Below are 14,663 nucleotides of genomic sequence, written 5' to 3'. Positions count from 1 at the left end.
CAACAATCCAGCACTGATTCTTTTTTATTTGTTAATCACAAGCAAATACTAAAAAAAATGACAAAAAAAAATTTCTCATTTTTCAATAAGATTTTGGAATCAAAATTTTGAAGATGAATATATTTAAAACATATATTAACACCAAAATTTTATATTAAATCTGCAACTGATGCAGAAAATAACTACACTTAAAAAATAAACATAATTAGCTCATATCATGAGACCTCCCTCGCCACCGCCGTTTCTATCCAACGGCCATTGATGACACACAATTTGAGGTTTTTTTTGTTAATTGTAAACCATGTTGTAAGCACAATATATAAATTTTTTGTTTAAACATGTAAGAGATGTGATGAACACAATGCATTGATTGTAAAATGTGTACAAACCATGTGATCAGTGAAGGTGGAAGTTTTTGTTTATTGTTGCTGGTGTTCAATACGATATTGTGAAGTTTTTGTACACTGTTGTTTGTGTTTAGTACAAAATTGTGAAATTCTTTGCTACAATTGTTGACTTCATTTAGTTCAGTAGTTTGAAGAAAATTTAACCAATAGTTTGGAAAGTTTTTGTATTTCAAAAAGTTGTTCTAGTATGTGGCTGATGCAAAGTTGTTTAGAAAAGATTTCTATTTAAATGTATTGTTCTGTTACACAAAGATAGTTGGAAGAATAACAATAAAACTCCACTGTACTGTCTGTTCACCCGGAAATTTATACTATTTTCATACTATACATGTACTATACATCCGGGTTTCAGTATTGTTCGGTACTGTTTATATTCATATAAAAAAGGTGCTTGTCATCTATTATTAAAAAATAAAATAAAATAAAATAAAATAAAAAAACAAAAATCAGAGAAAACTCCACTGCTTTAGCCATTGAGACCTTGTATACACCCTCTTACTCTGAAATTAGGAGTTTTGTACGGTATAGAAAAATAGATCTCCTTTCACCCGTACATCAAAATAGAATTCTTATACAAATTTGAAAAAAAATTACAATTAATACTAAAATTAGGAACATAGTTCTGAAGACAATTCTCTACTTAAATTTCTTTAAAGATCAAATTTAAGTAAAGGGAATAAAAGTTTAGAGCGAGAGAGAAAGTAGAGGTATTAAAAGCCTTAAAATTTAAACAATGTTTAGGGTTTGAGAAGTAAAAATCCACTGTTTCCCTCCATCTCCATCGAAAGCAAGCTTAGGGCTCTTCGAAGCTTTTGAATCGGCGGCCATGGAGAACGGGAGCTTCAGTCCTTTGCCCATGGCGGCATCGACGGAAGAGAAGATCCAAAGTTCATCGTCTTCGTGCTAGTCCTTCGTTGTTGTCTTCTTTGCTTGATTCGATAGCTGTGACCAAGATCACTAATAGAATGCGCAAAGAGGAACGAACTCCGGAGTCCGCCTCTAAGAGGACTACACGATCCACTGTTGCCTCTCCGGCACCGAAACCTTCAAAGCCTCCATCGATCTCCGACTGTCTCTTGTTCCCCGACGATCCCATCTCTCTCGACACGCTCCTCTCCGGCCTCCCCGGCCGGAAAAATCAAATCTTTGATGTATTGCGTTTGATTGGACCTGTGAACTCTCCAATGCTGCCGATCCTTGTCTATGGTGGTGCGTCTACTGGGAAAACCGCCTCCGTCCTTAGAATCTTCCGCCATTTGCGTCGCCATTTCGTCTACGCGAGCTGCCGCACTTGCTACTGCCCTCGAATCCTCTTCGATTCAGTGCTTAATCAGCTGTCTCTCCATAGACGGAGCGAGGAAAACGGGTATACGAATGCCAAGAAATGCGAGCGGGCTTCCGATTTTGTTAATTTGCTTAGAGATGCATTGGTGCGCGCCATTAATCTCATCGGAGCTGGTTCAAAGGAGAGGACGAGGGTTGGTGATGGTGAGATGATTTACTTGGTTTTTGACAATCTCGAAGCTATTCGATCATGGGACAAGAGCACCAGTGTTCTATCTCTGTTGCTTAGATTGCATGATCTCCTGAGGATGCCTGAGGTGGGCTTGGTTTATATTAGTAGTGCCACTCCGGATGCTTACTATGGGTGCACTGGTTCTATAGAGCCGGTTCCTGTTAATTTCCCTGGCTATAATGTCAATGAGGTGTTTGATATTCTGATGTTGAATCAAGCCAATCCAAAGCTCTACTCCACTTTTCTCAGGTAAATTCTGTTATTTTTGTGCTAAAGTTTCTCGCTTTGATATTTGTTTAGGTTGATGTTTGGATTGAGAATGCTTGTTGTTCTGCAGTGCTGTACTGAAATCATTTTACAGAGTAACTAGGAGGGTAGATGAGCTGTGGATTGCATTGAATCCGTTGTTTAAGAAGTATTGTGAGCCTTTGAGTGACCTTAATTCGGTTCCTGATGAGGGGATGAAGAGGAGGCTGTTCAACAGCATCCAGCCACACATAACTGCTGCTTTGAATGAAGTAGTTGAGATTCCTTCTTATGCTTCTCATGAAAAGAACAAGGAGGGAAGTGGTAGTAGGAGGGGCACTATGAGGAGATTGAGTGGGAAGGAGGCTATTAGTGACCTTGATTTTCACATGTCAGTGTCAGCAAAATACCTTCTTGTATCTGCCTTCCTTGCTTCGCGGAACCCTGCAACTCTTGATGCTGCGCTATTTGACTCAACTGGAGGCTCAGACAATCGTAAACGGAAGAGAAGGTATATCCAATTTGCTGTTAGTGGTACCCCTGTGTAATTCCTTCTCATGTGTTTTAGTTTCTTCTGTATGAAGGAGCTCTCAGATGTCCATTGAAAAGAATGATAGTGTGGTAGAAGACATCCTCATTAAGGGGCCTGGAAGTTTTCCTTTGGAGAGGTTATTAGCTATATATCAATGCATTACATCTGTGGTAGAAGGTGAATTTAATGAGCAGCAACCTGAAGATGGGGTTACAATGGAGGGTGGTAAGATTGGGCTGATGTCTGATGTTTTATTGCAACTCTCTACACTCTGCAATGCTAATTTTATAGTCAGAAGTGGAAGCTGTCCTTTAGAGGGATCAACTAGATTTCGCTCTACAATTGATGAAGATTTGGCTTTGATGGTAAACTTAGTTGTTCTCTTTTGAATGCATCAGAAACTCTACTCTGGTGATGATCATCAGATTAATAATGCACTATATTCTTTATGTTTGATAGGTTGCAAGGAGTATAAACTTTCCCTTGGCTAAATATCTGTGCAGAAGATAGCATATCAGTTCACTACTAAATGTAAGGCGCCCTTTAGGCAGTTCTTATCGGTTCATTGTGATGATCAGTTGTTACATATGTTCTTTCTAAGCTCAATATATTGTTACATTACCAAGATACTTCTTGTTGTATCCCTTGGTAATTATAAGACTGAAGGTGGGAATTTCTTTTATAATATTAGCAATCAAAGTATCATTTTGACTTGTGTGGTGAACTTCAAGCATGTGCTATCGTCTTCTTCTAATGATGCCAATCAAATCACTTTCATTACTGGCCATGACATCTGACACTATAGATTTATTTCAAACCCAATGGCCATGAAAGCTTTCATATAATGCTGTAACATGGTAGAAATGCGACAACACTTGTTCTTTATCATCAGAAATCTTTATTCAGATCATAGATTGTATTAGGTTCCAAAATGGAGCAGACATTTTGACACCTTTACTTGTGTAGTCTTCAAATGTCTCAATGTGATTTAGAGTTTTTAACATGGTGACCTGTGAACACCAGGGATAACTAGTTAGTATATCATGTATGACATACCTCTTTAGCTTCTTTTGGACTTGGCAGTTTTGATATTTAATTTCATCATAAGGGTTGAATTGGGCCTAAGGTTTCATTTGAATAATTCATATCATCTCAATTTGGGATAGAACCTAAAGAAAATTAGATTATGAATCTTCATGCACTGATCATTTCAACTCTGTTTCCTCTCCATTCAGCAAAATACTGGTGAAGGTTGCATTCAGGTGTTAAAATGTAATGACAATAAAATCTAATTTAGAAGATTAAGTTTACAGAATATTGAGGTGAATCTTATTAAAAGAAGCACAATAAGGAAGAAAAACTGCCAGCCTGAATTTTCTAAGCTGAGTAAGAGCAGAAAAATACAAGGTTGAACATCTTTAAATATCTAAAGGAAACATAAAATGATACGAAAACACACCGAGTGTTATGAACACCACACCCAAACAAAAGAATGAAATCAACTCAACAGCTGGAAATCGATCTTCAGGGCACCTGAAATCCTTTCATTAGGTCAGAACCTTTTTAGTTTATAGCTTCTCCATGAAATCAATGAAGGACTTGTATTTTGCAGCAGTTACTCAAATGGTTTACCTCATGATTCTTTAATGGCTTAGTGTCACCTCCCTTCAATCAATGGCATGGCAGTTACTTCAGGTGTTGAGTCCTCATCAATGGTTGCAAGGCCCCTTTGATCTTGGATGGGTACAAGTGGAGTTTCTGGCAAAATGTGTCTAGCACTGTTATCGGATGGATCATCATTAGGCTGTCCCATGGAAGCCTCTTGAAGCTGCAAAGCATACTCGAGGTTCCACAGCACATCACCCATGGAAGGCCTATCAACTCCATACTCTGCCAGACATTTCTCTGTGGCTTCAACATACTTCTTGAGTGAAGCTGGACTGATTGTACCCACCAGGTGAGGGTCAATGATCTTCTCTAGCTGCCCTTTCCGGTGCCACTGCATTGCCCATTCTGCCAGGTTCACCTGCTCTCTTGGAAGTGCTGGATTTATGGCAGGTCTTGCACACAGGACTTCAAAGAGTACGACACCAAAGGAATACACATCAGATTTCTCTGTTAATTGCTGCCGCCGGAAATACTCTGGATCAAGGTAACCGAAGCTTCCCTTGACAGCAGTACTGACATGTGTTTGTTCAAGGGATGGAGCAGCCTTGGAGAGACCAAAGTCAGCGACCTTCGCTATGAGGCTATCATCAAGGAGGATATTGGTTGTCTTCACATCACGGTGGATGATGCCCTGAGCTGCGCCTGTATGGAGATAGTGTAGCCCTCTGGCAGCTCCAATACAGACTTCAAGCCTCTGCTTCCATGAGAGTGGTGGTAGGCCTGTGGAACCATAAAGGTGATCTCTCAGAGGACCATTTGACATGTATTCATACACCAAGATCATTTCTGAGTTCTCATCACAGCATCCAATGAGGGACACAAGGTGCCGATGCCGAAGCTTGGACAACATTTGTATCTCTGTTTGGAACTCATGGATCCCCTGTTCAGATGATGGATTCCCACGCTTCACAGCCAGTTTGGTCCCATCTTCAAGCTCACCTAGATACACCTTTCCAAACCCTCCTACACCAATCACATCCTTCTCATCAAAATTATGAGTTGCATGTTGGAGCTCTGCAAAGGTGAAGATTCGACCAACCCCAAGAGTTCCAGATGCAAAAAAACTCGAGTATCCACTCTTGCTCTTATGGGATCCAAATCGGTTCCTGTAGCTCCCCTTGCTACAGCTGCTGAGGAAGCTGGATTGGCTGACATGCAGTGGAAGAAGCCAAGAAGAAAAGCTGTTCTTCTTCTCCCAGCCAGCAGGACGCCGCCTCCACCGGCAGAGCATCATCCCTAGCAATATTAGTGCCACGACACCCAGTGCAAGGCCAATGGCTGACAAAATCTTTGTCACTGTGCTCTTTGTAGCATAATCACCATGATATGAACCATCAACTGCATATGGACCATCCAAGCTCCCTGCCGAATTGCTCATCTTCATTACTTCCAGACCATTAAGGATGGCATTTGGTGTCCCAGAGTCTGACCCAGTGGCTGGGCCGACCTGGATGGAAATGGTATCATTGATGATGTTGGTGGCGTTGATTACAAAGTCCTTGTAGTAAGCTGTTGAGAGGCCTGAAGTCAGTGATGATAAATCCAGGCTGGATGCACCCATAAGCCCATTGAGGTAAACATTGAAGTATAGCTCGTTGAGGCCCTTGCTTACAATATCACAGAAATGTAGCCGGATCAAGTAAGAGTACGCGTGGCTGGCAGTCATCTGCCATGTTATGTTGAAATTCTGATCAACAGTGTTCGAGTCTGCCATCTTCTCTGCGGTGGAATAGACCATGACTGGGGCAGTGAGAGGTGTCACTGAGCCATCGTCGGGGTACTTGATATTGCCAGGATCAGTGGAGACATTCTGTGCTGTGGCTGCAAACTCCATGAATTCAATGTCTGGCTTCCATTCTCTGCCCAGTGTGTCCTCCTCAGGTTTGATATTTGGTCCGCCAACATTCACTCGGTAAGACACCTCAAGAGCATAATTGGAGAGGCCAGAGAATTGCCCAGCCGGTTGAACATTAGTGACGGTATCGAGTATGAGACCATCAGGGGTTGAGACCAGCTCGATTGCATTGATGAACGCAAAGGACCCCTTCTTTGGAGTGAAAATAAGGGAGGCCCTTTCATTATTGAATGTAATCAGGTACTCTTTGACAACAGGAATTGAGGAGTTTGATATTGAGAAATCATGCAGGAGAACAATGTCATCTGTGTTGATGGAGAAGACAGCAGTAGAGAGGTTGTATCTAGGATTAGTGAATGGGTAAAAGTGCAGGCGAATCCAATGGCGGCCTGGCTGGGATATAGAGAAGCCATACGTTGATTTATCAGAGAAAACCCTTGCGTTAAGATAGATAGGGGATATGGATGACGTATTAATGCTAGACGAGAGCTTGATGTCTTCCGTCGTGTACAGGAAAGAAGTAGACTGGGGATCAGAACGAAATGTGCGGCCATCAGTGAGCTGTGTGCTCTTCGGTCCTCCACAGTCAATTAAAAAGTTGTCTGCCGGTGTGAAGCTCACCTTTCTCGGAGACTTTGATTGTGCATTGGTAATGACAATGGTGTTTGATAGAACAAGGAGGAATAGGTAAAGGAGGGAGAAAACTGGCGGTGGTGTTGTTGCCGTAAAAGGCCGGACCGCCCCATGTTTCTTGCCTCCGGTCATGTTTGGGTGGTCACAGCAAATGTAGATCAACAGAGAAGTGCAGGTGGAGACATCGGATGGCGGCAACGCCGCCTCAAGTTGAGAAGAGATTGGTTGGGTGTAAGAGGAAGGAGGAAGAGAGGCGAGGGAGGGAAGCTTGGAATTCGGAGGATACGAACGTTGGAGCGCACAAGTAGAGATGTAAGGATAGAAATGAGTTGGTTGGAAGCACGTAGGGAGGCAAGAATGTTTGCGTTTCTTTATTGTTGGGAAACCAGGGAAACGGTTGGTTGTTAATGGCTTGAAGACCTATTCCAGGAGGTATGACTCACTTCTACTATAATTCTAACTTTTGTTATCTTGTTAACAAGTTGCCTGTATTTTCTGTATTTTCACTCAATCATAATCTGCCACGTATGCGTATATTAGATGAGTCCCACATGTATTGAGATGTAGGATGTAAGGTTTGGATATAGAAAAGCCTTATGGGGACCCTTGCCAGCTATAGAAACTCATTTCTCTCCATAAGTAAGTCAATAATAATGCTGTTTTATCAACCATGTTGGTTGTAGATAGACTAAGGTGTGATAAAGAGAGAATGACTCTGTCTTTCTAATGTTGGAGTAGATGATCATGTCTAGTTCCACTTTAATCTATTATCACCTTTGCCTATTCTCATAGGATTAATATTAGCAACTACAATTCCAAAATAGATTCACCAGCTGAAAAATAATCATTATTCTTTTGTTGAGATATGCAACACTGTCTCTTGATTTGTCTATTATCAAGTATACAAATACCTTCTGTTTTGTCTGGGGTGTAATCGATCGAGTTCGAGCCGAGCAACAAGCTATTCGAGCTCGAGCTTGGTTGAAAACTTGTTGCTCGATACTCGGTTTGAGCTCGATCAAGTTTTATTTTTGTAACTCGAGCTCGACTCGATACATAAATTGAGTTATTCAAGCTTGCTCTATTAAGTTCGATAAAGACTAATAAACACGATTTGATTATAGATAATTTTATATTCGAACTCGAACTCAATTATATATATAAAACAAATAATATACAGTATATATACACACAAATACAACTACTCAATTAAGCTCACGAGCACTCGAGTTAAGTATTAAGATGCTTGAACTTGGCTCGCTTGACTGCTCGAGCTCGAGCTCAACCCTAAACAAGTCAAGTTCAAGTTTTTCTCGAATCAAACTCGAATGACTTGCGAGTTGATTCTCGAATGACTTGTGAGTAGTAATGTATCATTTACTGCATAATAAGCATCTAATAATGTTCAAATAGGTTAATGTGTTGGAAGACTCAAAAACAATGAGAATGCTTTAAATAATCATTCCATGTTTTTGATTTGCAGTTGATATTTTCTGATAACATTAACCATTCTAAAAAAATTAGTACTAAATAAATGCAAGACATTGACGTGTATGAAATTGGCAACGAACGAAAGCAACATGTGCGCACTATGTTTAGTCCACGTCTTTTTTCATATATATATATTTATTGGTGAAAAAAACATGGCAGCCATGTTTCATGCTTGAATTTATTTATATTTTGATGAGATTTTTTCATATAAGTTGTTCATCAATCTGTGTATATATTTTGCTTTTTAATTTTTCAACAGTTTACTAAACATTCTGCAAAAGGTTGGAACATATCTGGAACAAAGAGTTAATCAAGAAACATGATGAACTGATTATTTTAGTGTGTATAACGTGCAAGGCAAAAACATTCTTCATGCTGTCCATTTCCATTGGTTTGAGCTTTTCTCATCACAACCTGGTTTGTCCTTTGAAATCAATGGCCTGCCTTGGGTATATTATTGATAAGCATTGACTCTGAAATTGACACTTGTCCTTGCATGCTAGCTAATATTTTGTTAAATTATTAGATTACTAAAAGTCTCATTTCCTCTATATTTCTATTCAATACTTTGCTCCAAATTCAAAATTAATGATTATAATAAATTTTTTTTATAATTTATATTACTCAAATCACATGTATAACAAATAACTTTTTTTTTATATTAGAAGCATTACTTCAAATTTTTCTAGGTAAGTCCACTGAGATGCTTCATTGCTTTGTGTATAAAAATAGTAAAACTCTAATCCTTGGTTAAACTATTTCCTGATAAGAAAATCATAAAGAAATAATTTAGTATTTTCTCTTCTACAATTAACAATAAATGGGAGTGGTTTTCTAGGAATTAAATTGCATTAAATCACTTCACCAAACTCCATTCCAAGAAAACTCATCACTCCCCACCAAAAATAATAAAATTAAAAACCAAACCCCTTTTCTTCTCTGATATATATATATATCAAAAGCATGTTATGTTACAAAGCTTCACACATTCCTAAGTCCTCTCTCTCTTGAAAAAACAAGTCTGGTTTTATCCACCCCAAAAAAGACAAAGGTTCAGCAACCCAAGGAGAGAGACAAGCTAGGCAAAAACATCAGAGAGAGAGAGAGAGAGAGAGAGAACCAAAACCAAACTTTTTTTAAAAAAAATTATTTTATAAATTTTTTAGTGCTTGGAAGCAGAAGAAGAATTACTTCCCATAGATGAAGGAGACCAAATATCAGCACCATTGTTATTTGCCACATGATCAGTGCATGACACTGGAACCAAACACAACCCTCTGCTCCTCAATTCATTGCTCCCTCCTTCTCCTCCATCCTACCACCAAACATACCAACTTAGTAACAATTCAAATCACCTTCTTAATATATTAAAAAAAAAGTATATATATATATTATAATGAAAGATAAAGAGTGCAAGGGATAAGAGGATGAGTGTGTTTTTACATGCAAAGTGGCAGGTGGTGTTGGCAGGCGTTGCATGTACGGCAAACTCAGAACCTGTTTGAAAAGACATCTTTTTATACTGAGAAGTCATTTAAAGTAGAGAGGTGTTAATTAAAGATTAAACCTTAAAGTCAGAGACAGTGTTCATCTTTTCATTAATCTTTTACTAGTTACATGCAAGATAACATAACAATTTAACTCATCTCACAGAGAGATAAATTTTTTTTTTTGGTTAATCAAAGTTTTAAATCCAAAATATTTCACTCTTTTGAGTAAGCTAAGAAAAAAAAAAAAGATTAATTTAGAAATATATAGAACACACACACACGAACCTGAACCTGGTCATGCAGGAACCTGATGTACCCAAGAGCTTCATGAAGAACAGAGGCCGTATCTGACTGTAAAAGTAAACCCAAAATACAGTCAAAGTCAAACATTCCACCCATTTATTTATTTATATATTTACTTTTTTAATCTATAAAACAGAACAGACAAACATAAATTTTCAATCAAATTACCACCATTAATTACTCATAAACAAGAACAGGAAAAGAAATAACTAAGTTAATAATCACCTTCCCAAATGGAGAAACAAGTTGCTGCAATGCCATAATTCTCTCCCCCAACTTCTCCTTCCTCACCTGCCACAAAATAAACCATTAATTAATAAAAAAAAAAACAAACTTAAAAAATAAAAAAAAATGGAACTAAATAAACAACATGCATACATACATACCCTCATTGTCCCAGAAGTAGTAACTGATGAACTCTCACTGCTAATCTTAGTCTTCTTCTTGCTTGAACCTCCTCCTTTCTTCAATAACCATATAACCAAACAAAACACTCATCATACAATCTTCAATATTAACTCAAGCACTGCATCTCATGCATCTCATACATACATATATATATATATATAAATACCTTTGTAGTGGACTTTGAAATAGTGGTTGCTGTAGTGGTGACAGTGGATGAAGTAGTGGAAGGAAGAGGAGGAGAAGAAGAAAGAGAAGATTCAGTAGAAGAAGCAGAGGCAAAGCATAACATATGACTAGTTGTTGAAGAGGAAAGAAGGAAAGCATGTTCTTCTCCATCTCCTGAACTTAAGAGGTCTAGAAAACCACCTTCTTCCTCCATTAAACAAGAAGAACAAGAACAAGAAGAAAGGAAGGGGAAAGAAAGAGAGGAGGAGGAGGAGGAGGAGGAGGAGAGATTGCTTGGAGAGTTTGGCTTTCTAAGTTTGGGGGGGTTTTTTGGAGTGTTTGTTTTGTAGTTGGGGATGATGAACGTATCGCCGCGGATGGAGAAATGGACGGTGAGGATGGATTGCATGTTTTCATGTGGTTGCGTGTGAGCTTTGGATGCTTCCCTGGTTCTCTTCGGGTTTGATGACTCTTGACTCACCAGTCAAAACCGCCCTATCTCTCTCTCTCTATTAAATAATATAATATATATACTGGATATTATATTATATTCATTTTAATTTTTATATTTTATTTATTATTTTCTTTTAATCCAAAACAATTATGTGTCAAGGGCAGGCACATACGTTGAGCGCAACTATTAACCCAGTTATATATATGTCTTCACCCTACACGCATTCATCTACAGACAAATCATATATCAAGAACAAATGCATACGTGGAATGCAACCGCTAGCTCATCTACACATTATCTGTTTTGCAAAAAATTTTAAAAACCTAGTAGCAACCAGAGGAATAGAGTGAATTCAAGTATCAATCTGACTATATTTACTGATAAGAATATCAACCTAAATAGTATTTTTGGTATTGAGTCAAGTCAAAACACTTTTAACCATTAGAGAATGTTTGACCAAGTGAAGTTTTCTGACGCCCAAATCGCTAACTCAATTACATATGTGTTTTCACTATGCTCATTCATCCTAGACAAACCATGTTTCAAAAACGGATTTCTACCATGCACATTCATCCATAAACAAATTATTCACCTGTCAAGAGCAGATGCATTCTTGAAACATATCTACCTCAACAATATATGTGTCTTCACCCTATGTAATGACCGAGCGTGATTTGAAGCTGCTTTTTTTTGACGGACATGAACAAATACCCATTTATGGTGATTCAAATAAAAACGATTCAAATATGTTGAATACTAATCCACTGTTGTACAATAGATATTTTGATATATATATTTTTTAACATTCACAAGAATTTTAAATGTATTTTAATGATTATATTATATTATATTATATTATATTATATATTTATTGATATATTTTTATAATATTTTTAAATTGTTTTTACATGTAATTTAAAGAGCAAACCATAACCTTCTTTATTTTAATTAACTTTTATAGTACTCCCTCCGTTTCTTTTTATCTGTCATAATTAACTGAATTTCACATACCAAAAAACTTAGTTATTTCACAAAATTTTATAAAAAATTAGTTATTTTTTCCAAAATTGCCCCTAATTTATATTTTCACATTTCTCATTTAATTCTAACAAGAGAGTTGAATAGCGTGTTAAGGGTGGTTTTGAAAAAAATAATAAATACTTCTTGATATTAGATAATGACAGATAAAAAGAGAAATGGATTAATTTGTGACAAATAAAAAAGAACGAAGGGAGTAGTTTAAAATTTTATTATATATATATATATATATATATATATATAATTTTTTAAAAAATTTTGAAAAATATATATGTATCAGTATATGTAATGTCATGAATCCAGAGTGAGCAAACTATTGGGATCCATATAAAAAAGTAGATTTTTTTCCGAAGTGTTTTTTTTATTGAAATTTCATTTCAATGAATTAAATAATTAACTTAATACTTAAATTTTTGCAATCTAATTTTTTTATAGCAATTTATCATTAACTTTATAAAAAACATATACTTAATTTTAGTATATATATTAAACAACAATAGAAAACATGCTATTAAAGCTAAACGACTTTTTACTCTCTCAGTCTCTCTCAAGGGCTATATATATGACAATACTCTTACCGATCTATTAGCAACAAGTAGATCTATGCCAGGTGAATTAGTAATGTGTCAAGAGAAATTGGTGCAAAAAGCCGTGGATACACTTCTTGATAATGGGATTTGTGGGCAACCTATGAAAGATGAGCATAATAAAGTTTACAAGTCATTTTCAGATGTAATTGAAGGCAAAGAGGGAAGATTTCGTGAGACTCTCCTTGGCAAACGGGTTGATTATCCGGGACGTTCTATCATTGTTGTAGGTCCTTCGCTTTCATTACATCAATGTGGATTACCTCGTGAAATAGCAATAGAGTTTTTCCAAACATTTCTAATTCATGGTCTAATTAAACAACATGTTGCTTCTAACATAGGAATTGCTAAAAGTAATATATATATACACTCGGTGATGTATTGATTAAAATTAGTTGCTCATCTAAATTTTATTAAAAAAATTATGTCATTAACTTTTCAAAATTACCCTTATTTCAAATTCTCATGATTCCCCAAAAATATCTCTCCCATAAAAAAATTTGAAAAATTTGAAATAAAATTTTAATTTAAAAAATGTTTTTATTATTGAAGAAGTGAAAACATTTATTACAATGTGTAGAAGTAGTTAAATATGACTTAATGCTTCATAGATTTAATAAAAATTATAATTGAATATAATTTATTGAAAATTGTATAAGTACATTAAATATAAAAAATGTACCTTTTGAAAAAAAAATTATGTTTCACAATTTTTTATTAAAATGAACATATAAAAGGGACAAATTTTTTTTTTTTAAAATAAGACAAGTAAAGGGGACCCAAGTAGTTTGTAAGATATATAAGACAATATGACTGGTCATGGTACCTTCTTAATTACTTACTCCCTCTATTTTGTATTAATCGTCACATTTTAAGTTTTGCACAAATATTAACGTTGTCATTAAAGCTTCTAAAATTTTAAAAAAAATTATGATAAGATATTTTTACCTTCATTAGAATTATTTACTCTCATTTATGCACATATCTCTCTCTAATTAGGAAGAAAGATAACATTGAAAAAATAATAAGTAATATTTATAGAACTCTTAAAGGTGACAAATATTTATAGAACCTATCATATATGACAAAAATTTCCTATTCAAAGTTTTAAATCATGATATATTAAAAAAACAAATCAAAAGATTTACACATATAATTTTAAAATGCATAATTATTTTTTTAGGGATTTAAATTGTTCCTCTTTGGCTTAAAAAAAGATAAAACACACCTCTTAATTCTAAGCTTTTAATAAATTAGTGGTTTATCCACTTAAAAAACTCTTAGTCTAGGTAGCCACAATTATGTATATATCATAAAATTTATATTTACATTCTCTATTAGAAAAACACCAACATTTATTTATACTTTAAACTCTATGATTAAAAAATTAATTCCGATTTATAAAAATAGTTTCTTCATGTTCTCATATATATGGAATAGAGCTATTTTTTATTACCAAAATGAACAAAGTTTGGAGTTAACATAATGATTATTTAAAAAATAACTATATATGTATATATATATATATATTGTTTTTATGAGATAATTTTTTAATATAATTGTGAAAATTTTTAATTGATAAATAGGAGTACAAGTTAAATAACATGCACCTCTGGTTTGAAAATAATGAAAAGTACGAAAAATGGCAAGATAAGTCTTGCATACTTTCGTCAAATGCAACACTAGGCACAAGACTTATTAAAGAATCGCACGAATTTCAAGCCTTTGAATTAATTATTTATAATAATATGTTTTTGTTATGCTTTTATTTACTATTTTACATATCGTATTCAAATATTCTGTCACCACCCCAAAGTAATTAATTAAAATCTTTAATGAAATAGATGCTTAATGAAAAATAAATGCTATA

The 14,663-nt window shown here is 35.6% G+C and overlaps 3 protein-coding genes across 3 annotated transcripts; 1 reads left to right on the top strand and 2 right to left on the bottom strand.

The window, feature by feature from the left end:
• The first annotated feature begins 1,130 nt into the window (after positions 1 to 1,130).
• Positions 1,131 to 3,417, top strand: LOC120276708 (origin of replication complex subunit 5). The gene is made up of 4 exons (XM_039283388.1): positions 1,131 to 2,172; positions 2,261 to 2,680; positions 2,754 to 3,066; positions 3,161 to 3,417. Exons 1-4 carry the CDS (start codon positions 1,373 to 1,375, stop codon positions 3,209 to 3,211), a joined length of 1,584 nt encoding a protein of 527 aa, XP_039139322.1. The 5' UTR covers positions 1,131 to 1,372; the 3' UTR covers positions 3,212 to 3,417.
• Positions 3,418 to 4,089: 672 nt separating this feature from the next.
• LOC120276954 (probable receptor-like protein kinase At5g61350) lies at positions 4,090 to 7,484 on the bottom strand. Its single transcript, XM_039283695.1, has 2 exons — positions 4,334 to 7,484; positions 4,090 to 4,234 (listed from the first exon to the last, which is right to left on the bottom strand). The coding sequence occupies exon 1, from the start codon at positions 6,987 to 6,989 to the stop codon at positions 4,359 to 4,361; it is 2,631 nt and encodes an 876-aa protein (XP_039139629.1). The 5' UTR covers positions 6,990 to 7,484; the 3' UTR covers positions 4,090 to 4,234; positions 4,334 to 4,358.
• Positions 7,485 to 9,262: 1,778 nt separating this feature from the next.
• On the bottom strand, positions 9,263 to 11,026 carry LOC120277886 (transcription factor bHLH113-like). Its single transcript, XM_039284738.1, has 6 exons — positions 10,716 to 11,026; positions 10,528 to 10,605; positions 10,367 to 10,432; positions 10,124 to 10,189; positions 9,792 to 9,845; positions 9,263 to 9,663 (listed from the first exon to the last, which is right to left on the bottom strand). Exons 1-6 carry the CDS (start codon positions 10,926 to 10,928, stop codon positions 9,511 to 9,513), a joined length of 630 nt encoding a protein of 209 aa, XP_039140672.1. The 5' UTR covers positions 10,929 to 11,026; the 3' UTR covers positions 9,263 to 9,510.
• Between the last annotated feature and the right edge of the window lie 3,637 nt (positions 11,027 to 14,663).

Source organism: Dioscorea cayenensis, chromosome 15 (assembly GCF_009730915.1).
Source record: "Dioscorea cayenensis subsp. rotundata cultivar TDr96_F1 chromosome 15, TDr96_F1_v2_PseudoChromosome.rev07_lg8_w22 25.fasta, whole genome shotgun sequence".
Lineage (NCBI taxonomy): Eukaryota > Viridiplantae > Streptophyta > Magnoliopsida > Dioscoreales > Dioscoreaceae > Dioscorea > Dioscorea cayenensis.
This window is presented reverse-complemented; position numbering and strand designations above follow the sequence as displayed.